The 26,716-nt window shown below is 41.4% G+C and overlaps 2 protein-coding genes across 3 annotated transcripts in view; one reads left to right on the top strand and one right to left on the bottom strand.

Annotated features, from left to right (window-relative positions):
- The window catches only part of slc9a7 (solute carrier family 9 member 7), a 40,927-nt gene extending 29,007 nt beyond the window's left edge, over positions 1 to 11,920 (bottom strand). Inside the window, exons 1-8 of one of the 2 annotated variants that reach the window (XM_050056056.1) lie at positions 11,359 to 11,920; positions 6,465 to 6,667; positions 6,303 to 6,380; positions 3,081 to 3,157; positions 1,043 to 1,155; positions 828 to 933; positions 333 to 474; positions 69 to 174 (exon numbers count right to left, since the gene is read on the bottom strand). In XM_050056056.1, the coding sequence (XP_049912013.1) occupies positions 69 to 174; positions 333 to 474; positions 828 to 933; positions 1,043 to 1,155; positions 3,081 to 3,157; positions 6,303 to 6,380; positions 6,465 to 6,667; positions 11,359 to 11,638 (1,105 nt within the window). In that variant the 5' untranslated portion in view covers positions 11,639 to 11,920. The remainder of the gene's footprint in view (positions 1 to 68; positions 175 to 332; positions 475 to 827; positions 934 to 1,042; positions 1,156 to 3,080; positions 3,158 to 6,302; positions 6,381 to 6,464; positions 6,668 to 11,358) is intronic. The other variant, XM_050056057.1, reaches the window with a different exon arrangement.
- Positions 11,921 to 16,296: 4,376 nt separating this feature from the next.
- On the top strand, positions 16,297 to 25,259 carry rp2 (RP2 activator of ARL3 GTPase). The gene is made up of 5 exons (XM_050055433.1): positions 16,297 to 16,577; positions 19,131 to 19,799; positions 21,704 to 21,818; positions 23,988 to 24,073; positions 24,183 to 25,259. The coding sequence occupies exons 1-5, from the start codon at positions 16,413 to 16,415 to the stop codon at positions 24,264 to 24,266; spliced, it is 1,119 nt and encodes a 372-aa protein (XP_049911390.1). The 5' UTR covers positions 16,297 to 16,412; the 3' UTR covers positions 24,267 to 25,259.
- The last annotated feature ends 1,457 nt before the right edge of the window (positions 25,260 to 26,716 follow it).

Below are 26,716 nucleotides of genomic sequence, written 5' to 3'. Positions count from 1 at the left end.
ACAGCAGTCTAGTGCCTGCTTCCCACACTGAAACCACTTCCTTCGCAGCAGTGCCAGACACAGCTCACCTGTGAACCCGCAGGCTTCAGCCAGCAGGAAGGTGCTCCAGGACATGAGGAAGAAGAGGGCCGTCTCCAGCAGCGGGAAACAGTGCAGTTTAGTGAACTTGGTGACGTGGGAGTCGAGTTAAAGACACAACACTGTTTTGGATATTTACTAACCACAACAACTACACACCAACTGTTCCTACTGTTCATAAAAACTCAAATCAAACTGGACATTAGGGTTCCTGTTTGTAAGTTCACTTTAAAGTAGGTATCAGAGAAGGATATGAGAGCGGTGACGACTCCTGTGGCTGCACCCATCACAAAGGAGCCGCTGAAAATACCCAGGAAAACCCCCACGGACTTGAAAAAGGCTGAGGCGTCAAACATGTGTGTGTTTGCTCCAGTGGGCTGGTACGCCACAATAGACCTGAAACACAAAAATAAATGAATAAATAAATAGGAAAATAATTACCCTGCCTATTATTTGTTTATTTATTTGCATTTTACAAAATGGACTAAAGTAAGTGCTGATAAAAAATCTCTAGTAGCAGCTGATTTATAATTCTCCAGTAGAGGGAGGCATAGTGCCATCTGTATGTGGAGAGGCGCAGTGATGCAAGGCGGCTCTGCTCTGTCTCACACTTCAGTGTTGAATTTCAACATCAGGAGGGAAAAGCAGCTCAAACCACACACACAGGGGGAAACATTTATCTGGTGGAGAAGGAAGGAAAGTGTCGAGTTTTGCAGATGCTGGTTCGATAAGGCAGAAATTCAACTTACGAGGAGAGCACAATGGCCACTGCGTCATTCATTACGCTTTCCCCAAACAGCAGAGCGTACAGATCCCCATCGGCATGGAGCTCATTAAAGATGGCCAACACTGTCACTACACACAGAGATGAAAGACAGAAAAGCATTCAGACATCATCTACTTTTACACATACAGCCATAAACTGCAACACATAACGCTGGCTGACTGTCAGCATGTGTCGTACCTGGGTCTGTGGCAGAGATTATTGCACCAAAAAAAAGGCAGTCGGTATAGTAGAACTTGTCAGTCAGCTGTCCGACCACTTGCATCAGTTTGACCACACCGTACATTAGATTCCTGAGGACGGATGTCCAGGAGAGAGGAAAACAAAAAGGTACATTATGTCTGATCATTAAAGGGACAGTTCACCCCAAAGTCAAAAAATACCTATTTTTCCTCTAACCTGCAGTGCTATTAATCAGTCTAGATTGTTTTGGTGTGAGTTGCTGAGTGTTGGAGATATAGGCTGGAGATGATGTAGGCACTGACGCTTCCATCTCTCTGTCAACTCTGCTAAATTTATGCTAAATTTATGCTCTTGTTTGCAGTGCTTCTTCTGGTTGGCTTTGAGTCACGATCGGGATGAGGACATTAACTCATCAGTCTATAAACTCTCCTCCTGCTCCTTCTGCTAGCGAGCTAGGTCGAGGTTTTCAAATGTGAACATCAGTAAACATTGAGGAAAAGATGGAGAAGATGAAAGAAAACCCGGTTAGAAAACCCGGTCTTGCTGGATCACTGCTATACACGGTGCAAAGTGGAGTTGCCTGTGTTGAGGAGTAGCGCCCATATGTTAAGATGTGTGGACAGTTAAATCATTCCACAACCAGAAACCATGGATTACCAGGACCATCCCGAAACACGGACAGTTATAAAGCAGCAGCCAATAATGTAAGATGCAAAAAAGGACTAAATGACACATGCACATGTTAAAGGAGCTGATGGGATCATATTTTACTAGAGTTGTACCCTGTATGATGCCAAAAGGAAGGAAGGAAGGAGGCGTGCATCTACTGCTAGCTCACCTAGCACTGCTGAGCTAGCTAAAGCCTCGTTTTCACCAAGCAGTCCAGTTCAGTTCAGTTAAGTTTGTCTCACATAAGTTATTTTAGCGTTTCCATTGTTAAAAGTGGTGGATAGGGGCGTCAGTAGCGTAGTGGATAGTGCCGGCACCCCATATGCAGAGGTGATGCCTCCAGCTCACAACCATTTGCTGCATGTCATCCCCCCACTCTCTCTCACTGCCCAATTTCAATCTCTCCTGTCAATTAAAAACGGCCTGAAAAAATAATCTTTGAAAAGTGGTGGATGGTACCGTTAGAACTGACCCGTTCTGTTTTTTCGTCATCCCTCGATTGAGGTACTTGGCACACCTGATCTGATACAAAAAGGAGGAGCTGGAAACACTGCAGTCCTTTGATTGGTCTAGAGAAAATTGCCGCTCTTGTACAAACCCACTATTTTTAAATATCCTATCAACTGCAACAGAGACTGTAATTCTCTTCTCTAATTATTTTGGTGTGCAACCCCGTAGTACTGACGATCAGCAAGGCGCGGACGTTCCTATGCCTCCCTGTAAAGAGGACATACAGCCAGAGCTGGATGAATCTGGTAACAACCCTGCCTGCATTTAAGACTACAGTCTGTGGTGGAAACATTAAACAGATCAAGAGTTTAGGTACATGTCCGTACAGGCTATGTACCAGTTCTAAGGATGCTATACCAAAAGTGTTTGGTGGTAATGCAGCGAGATGTGACAGCTCAACCAAGGAGGACGCCATTTATGTTTACATCTCGCGCTGTCACGAGCATGAGCCTCTTGTCCATGAGTTGATGCACGCTTCCTTCTGCGCGGTGATATGGTTGGCTGGTGTAGTTTAGTAGTTCCTACATGAAACTGCTCACAACAAGGTCTGTGGATTATCTTGAGTAACTGAATCATGATTTCTGGAAAGAGACTGCTGTCGAGTTTTTCAAATTCTTTTTTTTGCTTTGAGCACCACAAGCCAAGTGCCATCTGGCTCCATTATATTGGAGAGAAGGCAGACATCTCTAAAGCCGATATCTCCAACACTCAGCAACTCACACCAAAACAAGTTATACTGACATATAGCTCTACAGGTGGAAACAGGGAAATTATGTATTTTTCATTTGGGGGTGAACTGTCCCTTTGAGTTCCTGATTCTAAACTGACATCTTATAAACAGAAGCTGGACACTGACCCAATGACAAAACATGAGATGGCAGTGCCAAGAAACGCGTAGGTTATAATGGAGCCAAGATTCCTGAAGAAGTGTCTCTGGAAAAGGAAAAAGGAGAAACAGATGAGGAGGTTAAAGAGAAAAAGGACATTTTGTGTTCACGTTTTTAAAAAAAATTAGCATTGCAAAAGTGTTAAACACTTAACTTATTTAACTTTGCTTTCACTAAACAAATGCCTTTTAACACAAAAAAATCAACAAAGGCTCCGGGTCAATAACGGCTATGGGTGGGCGAGTCACTCCCTGTCAAACAAGACTAGAAACACAAACACAAATTCAGCTGTTTGACTGGTTGTAAAACAAACAAGCAGCGCAACATAAACACATCTCCAGATCACTTCCATAGCCGAGTAGAAGTATCTAAGAAACAAAAATGCTGGTCCAGAATTCTCAAGGAAATGTGCCTTTTTTTCTCAGCGACTGTCAGGAGTGATTTATGTAAAATAAAACACAAAAGAATCAAACAGAAAGGACGAAAGAATACTGTGCAGATTATGTTCAGGACGTACATGACAGCTCCTCTGTGGCGGCACAGTCGGACGGCACACAGATAATTATGCCAAAATTTGCACATCAGTTACAATATGGTTTGGCGGCAGTGATCTAAAGCAGACGATTAACTGAGTTGACAAGTTAACGACCAAAGAGGCACACAAACATTAGAGCCTCTGTCTGTCTCGTTGAGGTGAAAGCTGTTAACATTGTGTTTAAAATGAACTCCCACTGCAGCAAATGATTTAAGAAAACCTGCTCCTTCCTGTTTCCTGAGGGACGGTTGTTTGACTCAGCAAATTCCATCTCAAATTACAATTTGACTAGGAAAACAAAAAACAAGACGTTCAACACAGACTTGTGTAGGAGCTATAAACTGAGATACATTTTTAACAACCAGCTTGAGGCTTGTGCTCTAAGAAATTGAGATCTAACAGCTGGCACAGATTTAACAACGACATGCAGTTTATTTATGCTGAAACAATATGTGGAGAGGTTAAGTATTTTAATTTTAACCTACAATCTTCGTGATTGATTAATCGTATATCAAGCAAAAATGTGATTGAAAATCTTTGGGTTTGGGAGTCTTGGTGGTCAAAACAAGCAATGTGACGTCACCTTGGGCACTGAGAATTTGTGATGGGCTTTTTTTTTAATTTATAGACTAATTGATTAATATATAATGACACTAATAATTAGCTGCAGCCCTACAGTCAGCTACATACATATTGACAGGACTAAAGCTTGTCAAAAATCCATACTCACACTGGAAAAGCGACGAAACTACAAGCATAATCCAACCACTCAGTATGCAGACTAATTAAGCTCCATTTTTGGGTGTGCTGGTGGTGGACACAATTAACCCAGAATGAAATGCACACAGAAAATGGAGGAGCTGCTCAAAGCTGGGAAAAAGTGGGTCGTGATGAACCAGCTGGAAAGAGCTTGGAAAACAGAAAGTATTAAACATAAAGACAGAGAATAGGCTCGTGCGAGATGAACTGCGCCTCGGCGATAAAGTGGACAAGCTCAGGTGGCAGCAGCAGGTGGCGCTGACAAAAAACTGCAGTCAAGTCGCACAGTTTCCAGCAGCCTGTTTAATCCTTCTGTAGTTAAAACCTTTATTACTAGGCTATTATTATCAACCACTCCAGATGTGTTTGTTAAAAGTTAAATTTTCATTGCAAAAAAGCAAAACGTGGTGCAAAATGTGGTGTTTGCTGTCAAAGCCAGGCGTCTCCCATCATACCCTGGGTCTTGCAGCTGGCTCTAAAAACTGCCTCCACCTCGACCTCATGAGGTCATCATTGCCCACAGTTGTGTAACGTCAAAGTAGGTCAGGATCAAATCGGACACAAATCTTACCTGCAAGCTTTGTGTACCAATTGCCGGTGATTGACTCTGCACAGGAACGAGCCTTTTTATACACTGTATAAAATCAGTATGTCGTATAAACTGTATAAAATATCTGTGTATTGTGGATATGGGACACAGACAAGAGTCTACAGTCCGGCATTGGCTCTGTGAGACTTTATACCTTTGAGCTAAATGCCAACTTTACCATGCTAACAAGCTAACAATGACAATGCTAACATGCTGAAGTTTTGCAGGTTTACCATGTTAGCTTCACATTTTCTAATTATCACTAAACACAAAGTACAGTTGAGGCTGATGGGAATGTGAGTTTTGTAGGTATTAAGTCATAAACAAGAATAAACAAGCCTGAATTTGCAATAGCTGCGACCGCGTATGTTCATGTATTTCGTTTTTTTGGACTGACCGACCAACCAACCGACAGAGTGAGCTAGCTTGTCGCGGCTAAAGATATGAGCAGATGGTGGCGCTAGATGAAAGGTCAGGAGATCCCCAAAGTGAATAGGATACATCCTCTGGGCACGATGAATGTCAGTAGATAGTCTCGTGACAATTCATCCAATAATTGCTGAGAAATTTGACACATAGCATAAGCAACACTGCAATCCCCGCACCATGCCATTGGTTAGCATGGCTAAAAAAACGTAATTAAAACTCAACCTCTTCACTGTAACCCAAGGTCAGATCCTTATAAGATGCTCTTCACTGTAGCAAAGCACAAGGGCACTCTCCTTAATCATCTGACCTCCCTGATATCATCCATCACTGTCTAATTGGATAAAGCTGAGGTTCGCCCTCACAATGAGAACATAGATCAGATGTCACCAGCTGTTTAAACACATTTCATTCTCCGTTATTTCATGATCGGGGCACTAAAGCACCTGTGCTGGGAATCTACAACACATAATTCATACATAGAAAGCACCACCTGCTGTAGTCAAATCCACATACTGTAAATATGTTGATGGATTAACAATGACAAGCACAGAGCCACCCTGAATAAAACAAATCTGTTGCGCTACAACAATTGAAAGCAGAACCTGCTCATATTGTCAGTGTCAGCCGTTTTTATTTGTCGGTGCAATGCCAGAGAGGAAACGAAAGACATCTGCTCTGGACTTCCCCTCAAAAGGGCCACTTATGTTCAGTAAACACTGAGCGCTCTCAGTATGGCCAATGAAGGTTTTTCTTAGCTAACCGTCGGTCCAATGAGACAGCAGTTTGTGGCAGCAGATATGTCCACCTGGACCACACGACAATATCATCTCACGTTACTGTTAATCATACAAATCCTGAGTTTTACATGGCACGCCTCACCTTCTTCAGACTGTACCCAGCGTGGAAGATGATTGGAGGCAGCAATATGTTGAAGAATACTTCAGGGTCAAACGTCACCTGGAAAAGATGAGAAATTAAAAGAGTTCATTAACAGTTCACTAAATCTGAAATGAGGATTTGATGCATCGTCCTGATCATTACCTTGCGCAGCATATCATTCTGCTCCACATTGTTAATCTCCCTGGAGTTGATCTCCCCTTTGAGGGTGTACTCAAAGAACTTGCCGCTGACATTAAGCAGCAGGGTGCTGACAGGTCCTTCCTTCAGCGAGCAGCTCGGGGGTGTCTTGTTGTGGTAGCTGGTGGCAGGGATGCCGTACCGCAGAATCACACCTACCAGCAAACCTGCGGAAATCAGTGGAGAAAACAATGACTGTGAGAAAATGTACTGCTTTAGACGTGTTTTCACAGGTGTAGCCTCGGCTGATAAAATGTGGAGCAAACAACCTGCAAATAAATGCCACCAAAATCAATCTCATGCAGTCAATTGCTCAGCGCTGGATAATTCTGCAGGTGCTTCTGCTTTACAAGCCCCCAGGATCAGGCAGTGACATACGGAGAGCAGCAGAGCAAAGGAAGAAAAATGGGGAGACGGTGAGCAGAAGCTTGTGGGGAGAGCTAAAGCCAGGAAGAAAGGAATGAGGCAGGCAGTTAGAGAACATAAATCCTCTGATCAGACAGCAGTTATCTGCAGGAGGCATGGCAAAGCAAAGCTGCCAGCACTGTGCTCACTCTTTCTACCAGAGAGGGTTAACCTCGAACATCACACTCTGGCTTTGGCCTGACCACACACACACACACACAGACATACACACACACACAGTGATAGTTCTGCAACAGAAATAGGGGACTTTCACTAATTGTTGAGACTCAAACCACCTGGTGTCTCAATTTCTTGCAAAACAGTTCACAAACTTTAGGTTCTTTCCAACTCGTGGGAAGTTTCATGTTTTTGAAATAGGGAGTACTATATCAGGAAATTGAGCAGCACTTTTAAGTGACACCACAAACTCATATTAACGTGAATCATTGCTTTGATTGACACAATAACCAAAGTGACTGGAAACAGAGTTTTCTGTGGAGTCTGCTCTTTATACAGCAAATCAATATTGGGACAAGGTTTCCACTTGGCAGCACTTTTATACTGGTTATAGTCCAAAATAAAAAAAAAACAGTGTTCTCTGACACAATATGGTTTAAACTTTATCATATCACACTGAATCCAACATAATAATATTTCTCAAAGCATGGAGTTCAAGGTTCTCATTTTAAATGTTAAAGGAACAGTGTGTAAGATTTGGTGGCATCGATTGGTGAGGATTGCAGATGCAATCAGCTCAAACTTCTACCAGTTAGGATTTCCTTTAGTGTTTTCTGTCCAGGAGGGTTTTACTGGGAGGTCTCTACCTCTCCAAAACAAACGGATCAGGTGATTTTTACCGGTAACAATATCGGACAAAGCAGTTTGACGTTACAAATCAGTGTTTCTCCGACACCGTTCGACTCGTTACAGACGCTCACCTGTTTTCTCTGATAACCTAAGATCCAAACGTTCAGGAGGTTTTTACGGGGAGCCGAATTATCCACAGAGGCCTCTTCCTCTCCAAAACAAATGGACCAGGTGATTTAAACCAGTAAAAACACTGAATAAGGCGGTTTCACGTTTAAAAAATCTGTGTTTTTCTGACACCGCTCATCATGGAGGGCCTGCTAACTACGGTGGCCAGATACATGGCATCGTAGATACATGGCAATGCAACATAATCATCTGCGTAGACGAGGACCCTCTCCCTACGTAGATATAAGCAGCTCATTCTAAGGCAGGGGTAGCCAACCTGGCAATGTGGCTCTTTAGCCATTCTTCAATGGCTCCCTGTGGCTTTAACAGAAAAAAAAAATCATATGGGAATGAATAACAGATTTTTTTTAGCGTTTTAATTTTCATTTAACATTGTTGTACGCCTAAATAAATCACGCACCTGTGCACCAAATAAAAATAAAAAGAGTTTAAACATTTTGTCGACTAAAATATGCTTCAAATGTCTATAGCCTGATGTCTTTTTCTCCTAATTTTGACAAACAAGAGTAGTGGCTCCCTAGCTAGGCTAGCTATCCAGAAAAGTAAAGTTTCAGAGGAGAAAAGAGAATTTGATAGTGTGTAGACCGCTTCATTTGCTTTTACCGCCAGCTCTGCAAAGTTAAAGACCCATATAATCATAAATCTAGTTTAATCATAAACTAGTAATGTTCATTGGCTAATTTAGACTTAATAGTCTGTTAATTTCATTATCAAAATATGTTTTGTGGCTACAGACAGATTTTGTTTTAATTATTTTTGGCTCTTTTGATAGTAAAGGTTTCCGACCCCTGGTCTAAGGTAACGAAAACACAATGGTTATTATTTTCAAATGATTATAAAGTAAAGAAAACATACTTATTATATTATATTCTGACACACTGGGCCTTTAGTTAATGTTTATAACACATACTGCATTGTGCACATAAGCCAAATGATGAGTCAAACGATGGAAACAGTAAAGCTCTGCTGTAACATTACTGTGAGTTTTTGTTCATGACCTACTGTCAGGACATGGCCTACTGTCAGGACATGGCCCTCATGTGTGAAGCTGGAAAAACCACCAAAAGAGTTTTATTTTAGGCGTCAAAAAAACAAATCAAAGTCTGTCTTCTCCATGTGACATCTCTGGTTAATAAGTGACATTTGTAGCAATGACTGACCAGAAACATTCTGATAAGACATGTGGAAAACAAAAATACAGACACGATTTTGAGACATTACACTGCACACATTGTGGCAGTGGTGACCAACTCTGGTCATGTTATCTGATCACGTAGTCAGATGATAAAAAACAGACTTTGTTTTTGTTCTACCCGCCACCCTCCTGCTGCCAGAAAATGTAGTTAATTGATCTCTGCTAAGGCTGTGAAGCATTTTAGTCTATTCGGTGAATGCTCAGTGAACATGTGAATGTCCCTGTAGGAATAAACATAAACTCACTGGCACAGATACACGTGCAGAACCCAGCTGATGACAGGTTTACAACTGTGATGAACTGGTTACCTTTACGTATCTGATACTGTAGGCTTTATCAGCCTTTTCAAAGATGCATTATGATGTTGGTTAGATATGGGACAGTAGTCTTGTAATAAATGCACTTTGAACAGCCAGATAAATGTGGACTGTGAGTACATACAAAATGTGTATTTCATAGGGCGGGGGGCAAACACAATACAGCATACATGGGCAGACCAAGAGACAAAAGGCCCCTGGGCACAGATATGCAAAAGGCCCCACCACCACAACTAGGGGCCGTACACATGCCGTGTTTTTGGCGCCCTCAAATTCATTCATTCATTTTTTTACATTCATCAATTAGTTTTCAGTGTAGACCAGAGCCAGAGCAAAGCGAGAGCAATGCCAGAGCGGCGCGCACGCATTCCAGAGCACCTATTTTTCAGGGCGTGATGGCTGCGTCCTGACATAAACCATGACATTCAACATTTGGAATGCAGCAGCACACACTGCATATCATGTGACGAGGACCAAGCAATCACAGCCAACAGATATTTGTCCCTTCTTCCCTAAATATCAGTTTGTGATAAATATGGAGGAGAAGTTGATCATGTTAGTGCAGGGCTACCCAGAGATTTACATCTGTCCCACGGACGATAGGCCCAAACACTTATAAACAGCGCTGCACTCAAGATTTCAGGTGAATAGGCTATGATATGGTGCTTATTAAGGTTGCTTAGGGACCTAAGACGCAACCTGCTGCCACGCTCTTGAGAGCTGGCACAAAAAATAGGCGCAAGAGTAGCTCCCAGCGTCTGACCTCACGATTTGCAGGCGGTTAAAGACGCGGCATGTGTACGGCCTCCTACATTTGCATCTCCTTGCAGTCATTAAACATCTTTTTGTGATTTTGTGTATCTTCGTAGTTCCTTTGCAAATCTTTATTGTCATTTTGAGCCTTTTCCTGGTCGGTATGTTACAATAATTTGAGTGATATTTTGATATGAATGCCAGTGGAGGCCCTGACACTCTGGGCCCCTGGGCTTCAGTAATCCATCCATGACAGCATATTATCACTATATTTAGCGTGGCAATATTGTATCGATACACAGATGCCAAGTATCACATTATTTATTACATAAATTATTAACACTACAAGTTAAACTTTTGGTAGCCTAATAAACCCAATTGCTTTTATCAGTCCACAAGAAACGTTTTGCTGTTATAAAGATGACTGATGGGAGATGAACAGGCTGAAAACTGTATTATCATGGTAGATAAGACAGATGTTGACAAAGTTCTCCTTTGGGGTCATAATATGCAGCTGAAAAAAGGTAATAAATGTTATGGCAATACGTTTAAAATCACAATAATATTGTATCACGGGGCTCCTGTATTTAATATCTTTTTGTCATGTATGCCCTCTTTTCCTCATTGCCTCGCTGAGTACTTTGAAAGCTTAAAAGATGCTTAAACATAACATTTTATAAGCCATTTCAGGAGGATGCTATACAAGTGGTCTACAGCAACAACTGTATAAGATGTCATTTTATATCCTAATGGTATCATGAGATAAAACAATATGCATTAGGGTCGCTATAATCTAGTTTCTCACACCACAGACAGAGAGTATAAGTGCCCTCAGATATGTCAGGATACTGATTCCCAGTCAGTCAGGGATAAAGCTGCACATGCAGCAGCCTGGTGGAGAGTAGACGAGGCTGAGCAACCGACAGCACCTTCTAGAAATTAGCACTGGCCCAGCCAATTAGGAGCAATGTGAGCTGGTGGAAATGCGGAGGCGCGTCGGTGCATCTGTTCAGACTTAAATCATGTGTGTGTATCTCCAGCTTTATCTCCTGATCGCCTCAGTGCAGCCGCTGTTACAACCACCAGGGAGACTGAATCATGCAAAGCCTGCGGGAAGGTGGTGTTAGTGGTGGTGGTGGTGGTGGTGAAGGAGAGAGTGTACGTGTTTGTGTATATAACCTCTAATCCTCACCGTAAATCATTGCCAGTCCGGTTTCGTGGAGGAAACGGACCCGTCTGTGCTTGAAGAGCCATATGGTGAGAATCGTTAAGGTCAGCAGTAAAATGAATGTCAGCAAATTAACGCTGTCCTGTCGGTGACTTTCCTCAGCCTCCTTCTCGGTGGCAAGTTCTTCCATTCCGCCGTCCTCCGCCTTCAGTCCTGACACCGCGCTCAGTAATATCCAAACGGGCATCATGGTGTCCAGCGCGGCGAAGGCTCCGCTCCGCTTCGGCTGTCGGAGAGCGTCCATGGTGCAGGATGCTGCTGCTGCTGCTGCTGCTGCTGACAGCTCAGCGTCTCTATGCCATGTCACTGCTGGAAGGTACACACAGCTGAGCCGAGTGGGGAAACAATCCAGTGCTCGCAGATCGTACACTGGCGAGTTCAACCTTTTAAAGGTACACTGCGCGGTGGAAAAAAGGCGAGGAAGGCGCTCCGGAGTGAGACTGCGCTGCCCTTGTGGAAGAGACCAGATCACACTGAGGCTCAGCCTGGCCCTCAAGTCGGCTCCGAGTCAGCCTACTGAGTCATTGTCCTGATATTTTGATGAATGTGCAGTTCAGTGCTGGGTCTGCTTAAAAACAGGAAATTCACATGATGGGATGTAAAAGTCCAGAATTTTGCCAGATTCAAGTTCCCGGTTCGGGGGGGGGGGGGGGGGGGGGNATAGTTCAGATCTTTTAAAGTGGTACATGTAACCAGTGATGTCTGTGCTGTGTTGATATGAAGAGGCCCAGACCGTGGATCTCGTTTATTCCTGACAGCAAGAGGTAAAAACAAAATCCTCTGTCAGTTACAACCATATTAACTCTAGCCCCTCTCCCGTGGAGTACAACAGCGAAAGAGCAGCCATGTTGCATTCAATTTAGTACAATACAACACAGAAAACATACCTGACATACAGACATACCTCTGTCAATTACGACCATATTAACTCTAGTGACACAGGAATATGTTGTCATAAAATGAACTTATAAACAGCTTAACAGTGCTTAAACACAGAAATTACCACAAGAGCAATGTCGCCTACCTCTCCCATGGAGCACAACAGCAAAAGGGGAGAGGTAAGGCGGGAGACACCCCTCTATAGGTGAGGTACCCCCAAAGGTGAACGTAGGGATACAGAAACTGAATATCAAACCTTCAACATATTGACTATGAAGGCCAAAGCGTGTCGGGTAATAACTGAAAGAAATTTTGTGTAATTATAATACTTAATATTACAAATGTATAGATATAGTTGACCCTGTTACATACGTATCCATAGTCGGTGTATAAGCTACAGTAGATGTCACTCAGTTTGGAGAAGGAGGCAGGAGTGTTGCCACCGAAGCTACGCAATGTACTGCTGTGATTGGGGTAGCAACAAAACACATTTACGCCATCTATAAAGAGTCAAATAAAATATTTTCACTGCTTTACCGTGCTGTTATATCACTCTCTTCAAAGCCAGACTCCATTGAGAAAAACAGTGATTTAACATCGCTGTACACAGGAGCTGCTGGTCTACTGCTGCATTGATCAGTTAGGGTGTTTGTGTTATTGTGTGACTTTGGTGTATAAAAGGATTGATTTCGGATTCACTTAAGTCACACAATAACATGACCAAATTAAATGATCAAGGCAGCAGCTCCTGTGTTCAGCATGCTTAAATTACTGTGTTTGTCAATGGAGTCTGGTGGCTTTGTGGAGAGCATATATGGGGAACTGAAGCTGTTAATAGCTTTTTTGTAGGTGGCTAAAACACAGTTTGCCACTTCCCCCATCCATGGTGGTACATTGCTTAGCTTCCGTGTTGGACTCCTGCCTGCTTCTCCAAACTGCGGGCACTTTATGTAATACACTATGGATAAGTACCTCATACGACCCCACTTCAAAAAATCTGCACTATCCCTTTAAAGCGACACTAATCAATATTTTTATGTCATCAGTGGATCAAATCTGGGACAGTCAACAGCACAGGGCCCTCTAACAGGCTAATCCAGTCATGCCCTGTGCCATCATGTGCTGCACCAAGTGTGGTGGTTTCACACTGATTTAATGGACTGCTCCACGGCCATATATTTTCCCAGTGAGGTCCACCGCAGTCAGTGCTGCTGTGAGTAAGAAAGGCTTGTGGATGAATGAGGAGGATGAATCTGATGCAATAGAAGCATTTGGAAATCACATGATTTGTCATCACTTTGACACAACCACCTGTTTAAGGGTTAAAGAAAGTCTGGTGAAATGCCAACTTCAAGATAAATTAACAGGGATTTTACATCTGAATTCTATTAGTGGGCTGTTTACTCATACGCATTACACTGAATGAAATTTAACACTCATTAACCCTTTACCATACACCACCTGCCCCATTAGTAGCAGCAGTTCTGCAGCATTAGTCATTTGTATTCAACAGTACATCAGTCACTTAACGGTCATGTGGTTACGCAAAATGAAAAAGGGATGTAGAGAAAGGTCAGGCTTCAGAGCATCTCTCACAGAGGCATGATGGGGGATTACCTATTATTAGAGTGGCCTAGTGGCTTAAGTTGCGGGCTAATCTGATGTCTGATTGGACATGAGTTACGTGTGGTTTGTTGTGCATGACTGTGTACTTCTTAACCATATAAGCCCATACTCAAGAAACCTTGCAAATATATAACTGGGCTGGTGTGTAAAACAACACACACTTGCATGTATTACATTATTTGCTTCAGCACTCTTTACAGTACATTTATTAAATCCCATGATATTATTATTTTATATAAGATATTTTAATGGAGCTGGTAAGTTTGTATAAGCATCTTTTTTTGTGGCAAAGACAGACAACACCCAGAGAGGTGTGTCCAATGTGTAGATGACGGTGCGTTCAGGGTAGTCTGGTAATTAATAGTTTTCATCTTAGACCTGGGTGACCCTCTTCCATGAACGTTGATGCAAGGCATGGGGTCAAATTTAAGAGCACATTACTTTATGATCTGTGGCACGTATGGTGCAACAAGATACAACAACAGGTACAGAACAAGTTCCACAGTACAAACACATTCTACAATGACAAACACGTCGTGCGGTCAAAGAATAACGTCAGTACAAGGGGTGTAAATATAAATACAGACAGTGTAAACAAATGTTAAGTGATGGTGAAATAAGTAAACAGTTAAGGCCGTTTCCTGAGGATATTTCTGTGGTAGAGTATTTGAACTTGCAAATCTTGTATGTCTGTGTGTTTTTATTTTATGTACAATAAAAATGCATTAAAATATGTTTAAAATAAAATCTGTTCTGTACTTGGGTCGTTCTTGTTATGCTACAACATTTCTGTGAGTTATTTCCTCATATTTTCTTTAAAATGCGTCAAATATTTATTACAAATTGCTTAAATTGTAGATCAAGGTCTTCCTTAATCACATAAACACAGACTACAGCACATTAGAACATTTTTTTATATATATATTTAAATATACATTTTATAATTTCTTGGGTGTTGGGGGTGAAGTAATCTATTTCTACAAGAACTATATAAAGTAAAAACATATTTGATGTAGAGGGCTCTTGCAGCCCCTCAGCTCTGGATTTCCTGCCTGAGGATCTGAGGTTTGTTGAATCAGTGACATCTTTTAAATCACTTCTTAAAACTTCTCTGTTCAAAAAGCCTTTTATTAATTTGATCACACTGTTTATTTTATGTGTCTTATTTGACTATTATTATTGTTATTATCATGTATTGTCATCGGTTATTGTATTATTTTATGTAATTGTTTGATTTGATATACCTCAGTGCAATATACAGGGAAATTGAAAGCCATGAGGGGGGTACTAGGTCTGTAATAGTGTTTGAGTAGTCATGGCAACAGTACTCCCCAGTGGCAGTTGCACTGTTTAGAAATGGCCTGTGGAGCGTGACACAAAGCTCAAGGTGTCGCCCTGGCTTCTAAATTTCCCAGGTCCCAATCTGCTCAAGGATTCTTGTGATGTGCCGGTACCCCAGATGTACCCTAATCCAAGGTGGGGCCTCCTTGGATTGGACTTGGCTCTGACCTGTGGAGGCATGGACACAGGTTTTCTGGGAGTGTCCTGCGGTGTCTGGCACCAGTGCGTTGGCGGCAGATCCATTTAGTCCAGTGGGTTGTGAGGTGGGTTAATGGCACGTGCCACAGATGCTCATTCAGATTGGGATCTGGGGAATTTGGAGGCCAGGCTGACACTTTGAGGTCTTTGTCACATTCCTTGGGCCATTCCTGAGCCATGTTTGCAGTGTGGCATGGTGCTTTATCCTGCTGGGGGGCCACTGCCATTGGGGAGTACTGTTGCCATGAGGGGGGGTACATGGTCTGCAACGGTGTTTGAGTGGGTGGAACATGTCAGGTGGTATCCACATGAATGCCAGAACCAAAGGTTTCCCAGCAGAACAATGCATTGGAACAAAATAATCAAAGTTAATCACTTCACCTGTCAGTGGTTTGAATGTTTTGGCTGAGCGGTGAAGTATAATATAGTATAGTATAGTATAAGGAAAGGTTAAATTTTTTCTTGTTTGGTTGATTGGTTAAATGTTGTCATGTTTTTGCATTTATGTGTGTTTGTTCCCATTCCTGAGAAGCAACAATGGGTGAAATCAAACCAGATTAAAATCAAATATAAAGTAATCTACTTATAAAAAATATTGTTTGAGTTTTTCTGACAATTAAATACGTCCCTATTTTTATATAAATCCAAAAAAAGTGAAAAATCTATAATGTTTCCAGAAGTTATGCCGAAATGATGCTGCATTTCAGGAATGCCCCACTTGTACCTGAACGCCTCATGAGTACACACCTCCTCTACGTGAGTCCGTCACTCTATCCGAGGCTGTGATTGGCTGTTGTGAGGACTACCCTGACACCCATTGGTTGCGAAATGAGGCTGGGAAACAGGAAGCCAAAAAAAAAAAAATCTTGTCAACTCAAGTGCTCGTAAGCCTGAGCCTCACATTTCTTCGTGTTCTCCCAGCTACATTACGTTTAGAAGAACTGGTCTTTCCTGGCCGCCATTGAGAGACCAACATGGGGTGCTTCTTCTCGAAGAAATCCAAAAGGAAGTCGGCTGAAAAAGATGAGCGTGCACCGACAACAACGACTGTCGAAACTACGACGACAGGCAACGCGGTTCCCCTTGGCAACAACACGGACGAGGCACCGAAGCAGTACAGCTGGGATAAGAGAGAAAAGGTAAACGCAAAATAAAGTCATAACATAAAATAAACACATACCTTATGATAAATGGGAGTCTTAACCAACAAAACTTAGTGTGCCCTCCCGTTTAACATCGTTTAACTTGTGTTTTAAGTCGCTTCCAGATAGCTACAGCACATTTCCAGGAGGGGCTGTTAGCTACTTTACACCTTAAATGCATGAATTAAAATACCCATAGTGGGTGTAACAAAAACATAAACGTTTAGTTACCTCTTATAATGTGTCTACAAGTGTTAGTGACCCTGTCGTACCAACAGTAATGCTTCCTTATGTAGATATCTGCATTTCTAATCTGATTTCCTGAGGTAAACTAACACTGTTTACGTGCTGAGATTGCGCAGCAGCGTTTTATCACGACACCCAGTCCCAAAATATGCAGCCCTACATATTAACTGTTACTCAACCAGGCACAGGATGCATGTAATGCTCATTATATGGTTACAACTCTCCTGAGTTTTAGGCTCAGAGCCTCTCACTCCATGTATCCTGCGTTATCTCATTATCGGATTACAACACTGTTCACTGTTCCGCAGCTGACCAACACTTGTTCAGACATTACAGGCGTTAACTCACTCAGCGGTGGTTCAACTTCCGTTTTGACTCATGGGATGTTGCACCTAAACTGTGGTCTACCGAATAACACACCACACCGTGTAGTATCAGGCTGAAAATAAGTTAGTACATTACCTGAAGTGATGGGTTGTCAGATTACACTCGTGCAGAAAAAGCCAAACAAGTTCGATATGAGTGAAATACGAAACAAAATAGATACCACACACGATTGGCATAATCATGTCTAACAAGCTTTACCTCCACCCCTCCCTAACACAGACTCAATTTTGTCATTTTTAAGGAGGGCTGGGGGTCTTTAGCGGTAGATAGCAGGTCAACATACATCATCTGAAAGCTGGGAATGTGAAGATTATTTGTTTTTCTAGTTTTTCCAGACATTAACATGTAAACCATTCCCATGCCTGTTTATGTCTCATAAGTAGTTGAAGTAATTTTTGGGTTGATCTCATTTGTTACTCAGACTTGATGTTAAATTTAAGCCTTTTTTACCACTCCAGAATTTATAAAATGGTCTAATACTCCACCAGAATACAACATTAAGACACCAAGACTTTGAGGAACACTACAGAGAAATGTGTGATCTGGTATCAAAAACTTTGGACATTCGGAGGTGTTTGTAAGAATTACATTTTTCAGTGATCGGATGGTGAAAATATCTGTTCTGGAAACTGATAAGAAACTCCATATTGTAAACCATTCACCCTCTGAAAGCCCGAGGTCTCTAGACTCAGATGCAGACATATTCAAACACTATAGGTGAAAATAACAAATTTGTACTGCACGTGAAAAACTGCATGGGACTAGCATAAAGTGGGCATGTCTGTAAAGGGGAGATTCATGAGTTGCTGTAGAACTATTGTCATTCAGATGTCTTGAGTTGAGAGATCAAGGCACCCCTGTGAAAATGGCTATGCCAGTTTTTCTCTCGCCAAAATTTAGCCCGACTTTGGAGCATGAGTTAAAAGGAACAGTGTGTATGATTTAGGGGGATTTATTGGCATCTAGTGGTGAGCATTTCAGATTGCAACCAGCTGAAACTCCTTCTGGTTATAATTCCTTCAGTTGTCTTTTAGCGAAAGCCGAGTTATCCACAAAGGTCTCTTCCTCTTCAACACAAATGGACCAGGAGATTAAAACTTGTAAAAACACTGAATAAAGCAGTTTCACATAACAAATCAGTGTTTTTCTGACATTGTTTGGCACGTCAGAGACTGGCCATTAGCCCAGCGCCTGCTAAGTGCGCTCACCTTTTTTTCCTGATAAGATCCAGATGCTCCGGAGGTTTTTAATAGGAACTAAATTGTCCACAGAGATTTCTTCCTCTAACAAATGCACCTGGGGTTTAAACAGGTAAAAACACTAAATAAAGCAGTTTCACATTAATAAAAAAAAATCAGCGTTTTTCAGACGCTCTTGTTACAGAGGGGTTGCTTATGGTGGCCAAAGGGAAATTATGGAAACCGCGAATGGCCCTTTCTAGAGCTAGCATTTGGTTTGTCTGTTCTGGGCTACTGTAGAAACATGGCGGTGAGACATGGTAGTCTCTATGGATGTGGACCTGCTCCCTATGTAGCTTTAAAGGCTCATTCTAAGGTAACAAAAAAGATTCATCATTTCAGGTGATTATACTCTAAAGAAAACACACTTATATTATATTCCATTTCTGCCACTAAATCTAAACTAAATTCTTAGGTTTTCTAGTTTAATATAATACCAGTATCTTCACTAGAGTTTAAAAATGTCACCTGCTGCAGCCTCAAACAGACAGAAATGTCAGCTGAGTGTGAAGTGGAAGAGGTTAATGTGTTCTTATGAGTCTTACAAAAATATCAGCATTGTTATTGGATGATGGAGGTAGAAATAAATCCAATGCTGGTGTGGTTTAAAAAAGGTAATTTGAAACAACTCTCCAAATATTGTTTGAATACTCATCCTGTCACCTTTTGCTTTGCTCAGGTTGATCCTAAAGACTACATGCTGACGGGGCTCAAAGATGTCACGGTGGGCCGTCTGCCTGGCAAACTGAACGGGCAACAGTTTGTCATCCAAGAGTGTGAGAACTGCAACATCTACGTGTTCGACCACTCGGCGACAATCACCATCGATGACTGTGTCAATTGCCGCATTTTTCTAGGACCTATCAAGGGCAGCGTGTTTTTCAGAGACTGTAAAGACATCAAGTGCGTGGTGGCCTGTCAGCAGTTCCGCACACGAGACTGTAAAAAGATGGATGTGTTCTTGTGCTGCGCCACTCAGCCCATCATCGAGTCGTCGACGGGTATGAAGTTCGGCTGCTTTCAGTACTACTACCCCGAGCTGGCCTTCCACTTCAAGGACGCCGGGCTCAGCATATTCAACAACAACTGGAGCAACATCCACGACTTCACGCCGGTGTCTGGGGAGAACAACTGGAGCTTGTTGCCAGAGGCTTCAGCGGTTCTTGATTTTGTGCCGCTCCCAGACACCGAGTCTGAGTTCAAGTCAATTCGAATCTCCGCTGACCCTGAGCGCAGCATTGTGCCTTTGACAAAGGGAGGGAGGCGTAAGGACAGTGAAGAGTCCTGCCTCTTTGTTTTCTTCGCTGGAGAGTACACCACTGCAAACGCCCGCAAACTGATCGATGAGGTGAGAAGAACAAAAAGGACCTGAGTGTCAACAGGTTTCACTTTAACACTATTAGTCATGAAGTGCTAAAAAAAGGAGGAAGTCTTTTTTAGTATGTAAATGGAAAATGTTGGTGTGTCAGAGTTTACTCACTGATAAGGTTAGGGTGCAGTCAGCCATGCTTTAACTGGGGTTTAAAAGGCTGCAGACTGAAATGAAAGAAAAGCAAAACCATGTTAACGATCACAGCCTGCATCATTTTATACGAAGGAACAGAAGTATATCAAAGAATCCTAAATGAAGGTAAATGTAAGACTGAAAAATAAGTAGAGCCATCTGAAGCTGCTTATCAGCCAAATTAAACAACTGGAGTTTACATTACTGATACACACAAAAGTAGGTTAAAGATAACATGTCTCAAAGCACAGACACATACTGACATCAAAGAACTAGTGCCGATGAAGGCCGACTATTGCATCGCCTCACGTCGCCTATGTCTCGGCCACAACCTTGCACCTGAATACGCTAGCACATACGCCTGCGTGAGAGGAAATAACTCTCTGCAGCAGCAGGTAGTCTGTATTCATCATTCAAATACAGACACCAGCAGCACATTACCAACCCAACCCAGTTGTTTAAAGAAGAAATTATAGTTACTGTGCGCTAGACAATGATAACACAAGCAGTTACAAACCAATTCTTCTAAAGAGCACAATGGCTAAAAAAATAAGCTCAACTAATGTTGCAAGTTTGTTTTGATCTAATACCATCTTGACTTTAGTCGTCTGCTTTCCTCGTTTCCATTTCTCTTCTCATTTACGGAGCTGAACTAAGTTGCTCATCATACTGGAGTCATTCACCAACATTTTAATATCCTGAACCGCCCAAAAAACAAGCAACAAGTGTAAAGATTCTCTGATTTCAGCCTCTAAAATGTGACAGTAAACTGAGTATCCTGGGCTCTGGAAAACGCTGACTGATATTTTTCACCACATTCTTACTTTATAACAAACAAGTAATTGATTAATTAAGAAAATTATCAAAAATGAAACAAAAATAGTTGTAGCCCTACTTGGAGTTTAAAGGTGTACTAAGCAGGACTGTCCGTTACCCAACCACAGGTTCACTCTTGTTGGGCGTTTCACCTCACTACATTTACATTTTTCTGGCATGGGGTCTCTTGTATGCCTGCTGCTTATGGTCTGGCACCTGGTCAATACCTTTTTATATAAAGCTCTGACCTCACCTGAGGGCTGTGGGGGACACGCCCATAAATGCCTCAAGCACAGAAAACAAGAAGAAACTAAGAAAATACAGGCAGAGGGCAAGGTCTCTGCAGAAAATGCATCGCCACAAACTTCTAGTGGGTCATAAGAGATGATTTAGAGGGATGACAACAAGACTGTCTGTCTTTTAACCAGTTTTAAACTGAGTGAAATTGATAGTCTTGTAGGGAGAGCATTCCACTGTTATGTTGCTGTAAATGAAAAGGCTAATTCTGTTGAGCCGTGTTTTATGCAACAGTGTCCCCTGATGATGATCTTGTTTGTCTTATTTCACCATTAACTGTGAGAATAAATTGTGTAAGGGGTGGCGGAGCTAACACACACACAAAGTTCTTTTGTTTAGCTGACTGTAAACTTGTAGAAAGCTGCATCTGAAACGCTAAGCCGGCATGCTAAGCTGGCTGTGTTGCTACTTAAACATTCCAATGATGTTTGTGGTGTTGCTAAAATATGCATTACTCCATCACAAAAGCATGAGACTGGATCCACATGTGGGACGGTAAAGACAGCTTGTTGCAGTTTATCTCCTCTGTGTGTGTGTGTGTGTGTGTGTGTGTGTGTGTGTGTGAGTATACGTGGAGGTTCACTGCAAACCTAGGATTTTTATTATATAACTTTTTGTCTGTCTTGTTTGCACAGGCGACTGCTAAAGGTTTTGTGCTGATCCAGACGAAGGAAGTCTCAATGAAACCTGAAGATGTGAAGAGGGTGTTTCAGAACAATGCAGAGGATCTCGTAGAGTGGATCACTAAAGGTAATTTCCTTTTGTTTTTCTGTTACAACTGCTGCTCAGAAACTCAGCTAGATATGTTGGATCTCATCGCACAAAGCAGTTTCATAAATCTTTAGCTACAGCTGGTTCATATTTTTGCTTTTAATGAGTATCAGGTTGTGTTGTAGAAACTGAAGCAGAGTCAAACAAGCACTGTATGTCTTAAAATGTCAAAACTGGCAGGAGGTCAGTTTACAAACTTCCAATTTCCATGAATAATACTATTAATAATAGTTTTTTTAAGCAAATGTATCAGAAACTTGGATTCTTTCTTCCACCCAAACTCTTAAAGGCAGCCTCACTCCCTCTCAGACTGCAGTTTGCTGTTTCTGTTAAATAATGACTTGGTCAACATGCTCAAATGATTTTGATTATGATGCCAATGTGGTGTTAGTTGCATCTAAATAAGCACTATTCATTGGTAGTGAATACTGGAATGCAGTTACTGTTTCATAACCAAATTGTGTGTTGACGTTAGAGCTGCACCGAATGTCTTTTTATTACATTCAAATTATCTGTTGAGGTTTTCAAATGATGCTTTGAATGTCTTTCATCATATTTTATGAAGTCATAACCCTAAAAAATCCTCACACTACATGCTACATTTGAATAAAGTGATTCTTCAAATTAAAATTAACAATCAAATCAGTTTTCTTAAATAGATAAATGTAATTTAGGGTGCCGTTAGTTTGGTGCTGGACCGTCCTGCCTGCCTTTGTGTGCAGCAAGAGGGAGAGCAAACAGTATTTTGACCACTGTAAAAATTTTGGTTTTTGAAAGACTAAATGACAAATGTGGATTAAAGCAAAATATTTTATGAGATAAAAACATGTAGTGAATTTTGAAAATGATTACACCTATGTTTTTTACAATAAATTTAGACTGTTGGACTTTATTAGCTCTGAAGTTATTGGAAATGTTTGGGCCACACAACGAGTCTGAAACAATCCTACACACCCGCAACAATGGATTTTTTTATAGTCATTTCCCTGTTAGTGATCGTTAAATTTTATCCTGAATCTTTTGTGTACTTCGTTAAATCAGTTTCAACATGAGTGCTATACGAATAAATCATTTTCGATCCTTCTGATGTTTAATAATAATGATAATTTAGATTTAACCTCGATGGTGGTTCGCAGAAACGTGATGAATTAACGGCACAGATGCTACAAACATCCACAGCCATGCCCTGAGATAGCTGCTCTGGCACCGCTGAAGAACCTTACGATGCAACACAGACAATGAAATTGCAATAGGCCTAATAGGCCTTTCTTACAGCTAACATTTTGACTTGTTGTGGTAGATAAAGCACAGGTGTCACTAATTACACTAACGATGGCTCTTTGCTATTCAAGTGCTCCAGTGAGAGTGACAATGAACCAGCATGCATGCATGATGAAAGGCTCCTGAAATCAAAGCAGATAAATGGAATTCAGCCATCATTAATTTCATTAATTACACCTGTGATTTTCCAGCTGTGACATGTCACGCCTATGAATGTTGGAAGGGCACGAGTATCAACATGGAAATATATGTTTAAGAGTGTTTACACATCTATCTACTGCCAACTGTGGGAGTGGAAATAAGGTTTGTGCACATGCGCCCAGCTGCTGTGCAGCATTCAAATGTTGAATTCGAATGTCAACGCCATGAATGAGGCGTCAAACTATTTAGTACAGCCCTAATTAAAGTAACAGGATTTGGGGGATTTAGCGACACCTGTATTAAGCAGGATGGCACATGATGATACAGTGATGATTAGCATTGTTGCCTCACAGCAAGAGGGCTCCTGGCTCGAACCCTGTGGTGGGGGGGTTCAAACCCTTCCCCTCACAATCGAAAGACATGCTGTCTAGGATAATTGGTGTCTCTAAATGTGAATTGTGAATGTGAGTATGAATGGTTGTCTGTCTCTATGTGTCAGCCCTGTGATAGTCTGGTGACCTGTCCAGGATGTACCCCACCTCTCACCCAATGTCAGCTGGGATAGACTCCAGCCCCCCCGCGACCTCCAACAGGATAAACGGCGATGAAAAATGAATGATGTATTTAACTGTAGTGTAAATGTAGCTGTGGAGTCGTACAGGCGTTGAATATGTGTTGAAATCACTAATTTGGGCTGTTAGTGACTCTTCTGTCTCACTACCAAAGGTCCTGTCATCGCCCTGGAGCTGAACGGTGATGGAGTCGTGGAGGCCTGCAAGAACATCACTAATGAAGTGTTCAGCGGGACCAAGGTAATTGTACTGTAGTTGTGCCATGTGTCTTTTCTAGTTTTATAAACATCAGTTCTCCTTTTGTAACAACAAAAAAATCAAACTCAAAACATCTTTTTTTCCCCCACAGCTTTTTGTCTCTGACAACAAAAATACGTCCTCTCGAGACGTGGACAACTTCTTCAACTTCGCTGACATGCAGATGGGCTTGTGAACAATTAATTATCCAAACCAAGTGCTTGTCAGACATTTAATCTGATCTTCTAACCCCCCCCCCCCTGCCGTCCAGCTCGGGTTGAGTATGAGTAGAGTTTGATTATTGCCTGTTTTTGTCCTAAAAATTGGATAGCAATGAAAAATATTAATGACTGTGTTTGACAAAGCCTGGGATAAATCAATTCATCTCCCCATCATCCACCAACATCAGCTGTAAACCACTTAACACCCATTAGTTGCTGAGAGTGCTGTGAATATTTATATTTCTATGAATGTATTCTGTTGCTTTCTATCGATTGTGAATGTAGCTCTTTGCTGTAAATGTAATTCATCTTAATTTAAAGCTTTGTTTTTCTTTACTGTCTGAAACCGCTGCTGCTGTGGGAAAACCACCAGCACACGAATGCCTGAGGGAAAATATTTTATACATATTAAATCATATTTTTATTTCTTACAAGGATTTATTTGTGTATGTGGATTAGATAAAGGATGTGTTTTGAAACGTGTATATTTGAGACATGCTGTGTAGATGATAACTACATCTTTACTGATATCTGTTAGGCCAAAGTTGTGAACGTTTGTGTTTTGCTGTTGGTGCAGATGAATCAGTGTGTTTCCACTGAATCGTGTGAACACTTGTAAAATTGCTGGGTTTTTGATGTAGGCAACTCATGTGACCATCATTTTTATTTTGTAATATTTGTTTTATACTGAATGTTTTTGTATAGACACAAATTAATGTTCTTTATCATCATTTTTAGTAAAAAATTATATGTGACTTTATTTTCTTGTGATGCTTTTAACACCTGTGCTGTTGGGAAAACAGCGTGTTACAGTCATACTGGTTATAGGGAGACAAACTTGAGCAGATGTAGATAAAAACAGTCTATTTTAGAACTGCAGTGATTAATCGATTAGTCAGTCAATACAATTAATTGGCAACTTTTTTGGTAATTGAATAAAAGTTTAAGCAATTTTTTTAAGCAAAAAAGCCAAACATTTTCTGCTTTGTGCTTCATAAATGTGAGAATTTGATGCTTTTCTTTGTCGTAAGTGATATTAAACTGAATAGTTTTGGGATTTTGGACTGTTGGTCCGATATTTAAGGAGGTCACCTTGGTGGCATGCTTCACTATTTTCTAACATTTTATTGACAAATGATTAATCGAGACAATAATGGGCAGATAAACTGATAATCTTTAGTAGCAGTCCCGGTCTGTAATGATCAGCAAACCCACTTGGTTTTAAGGTTGTCATTGTTTCCCCTCTGTAACCTGATCAACCTCTTTTTTTCATAGAGTTCCCTAAATTCTTGAGCTATTTGAATTTTTTGAACAAGCTGTAAATATAAATACTCGTCTGACTGCTTGGGGTTTTTTTGTATGTGCGTGTTAATCTGGTAAAAAGTACCGAACATCTCTCGATCACCCGTCACATTAGTGAATCACTTTCCCTAGGTGTTGCTATAGAAGCACGTTGCCTAAATATTGAGACTAGTTTCATTTTTCGAATGGAAAAAAAAATGACTCACTGCAGCGTTTCTCTGTAGCAGAGTGAATCATGGGTTTTTCTTAACACTGTGCTGTCTTCCTCAGTGAGTAACAGTTAGCAGTTTTCACTTCAGCTATTTGACTTCCACCTAGTTAAAACAGCACTTTCATCATTTGGTTTGGTATCGATTGTTCCCAGTCAATGGCTAACCGCTCGACTTCACTCAGTCTGTGTTGGGACCTATCAATTATTAATTAATCAGTGATAATAAGATGCGTACACGCAGCACTCTTAGTTAAAGGGACACTTCAACCACAAATTAAAAGTACATATTTTCCTTTAACCTGTAGTGCTTTTTATTAATCTAGATTGTTCTGGTGTGATTTGCCGAGTGTTGGAGATATCAGCCATAGAGATGTCTTCCTTCTCTCCAATATACTGGAACTAGATGTCACTCGGCTTGTGGTGCTCAAAGTGCCAAAAAAATACATTTGAAAACAACAGCGATGTCTCTTTCCAATAGTCATGACCTGGTTACTCAAGATAATCCACAGACCTTGTTGTGAGCAGTTTCATGTAGAAACTATTTTCTTTCTACTGAGCTACACCTGCCAACTGTATCACCGCGCAGAAGGAAGGGTGCATCTACTGCTAGCTCACCTAGCACCACTGAGCTAGCTAACATTACAGCTCAGCCGAGGAGGACGCCATTAATGTTTACATCTCGCACTGTCATGAGCACAAGGTTCTCCATGAGGAGATGTACACTTCCTTCTGCACGGTGATACAGTTGGTGGGTGTGGTAGAAAGAAAATAGTTCCTACATGAAACTGCTCACAACAAGGTCTGTAGATTGTCCCAAGTAACCAGGTCATACTTTATGGAAAAAGACATGGCTGTGGAATTTATCAAATGTAAAGGCAAAGGCATTTTGAGCATCTTTGAGAGAAGGCAGAC

This window comes from Epinephelus moara, chromosome 10 (genome assembly GCF_006386435.1).
Source record: "Epinephelus moara isolate mb chromosome 10, YSFRI_EMoa_1.0, whole genome shotgun sequence".
Lineage (NCBI taxonomy): Eukaryota > Metazoa > Chordata > Actinopteri > Perciformes > Serranidae > Epinephelus > Epinephelus moara.
The sequence above is the reverse complement of the archived record's forward strand: the minus strand, read 5'-3'. Positions and strand labels throughout refer to the sequence as shown.

Excerpts from the sequence above, each read along its gene's own strand:
- rp2 (XM_050055433.1), top strand. The coding sequence starts at position 16,413 with ATGGGGTGCTTCTTCTCGAAGAAATCCAAAAGGAAGTCGGCTGAAAAA. Across the intron at positions 21,819-23,987 it reads CGTAGAGTGGATCACTAAAG|GTCCTGTCATCGCCCTGGAG; the intron begins GTAATTTCCTTT and ends TCACTACCAAAG. Across the intron at positions 24,074-24,182 it reads AAGTGTTCAGCGGGACCAAG|CTTTTTGTCTCTGACAACAA; the intron begins GTAATTGTACTG and ends TTTCCCCCACAG.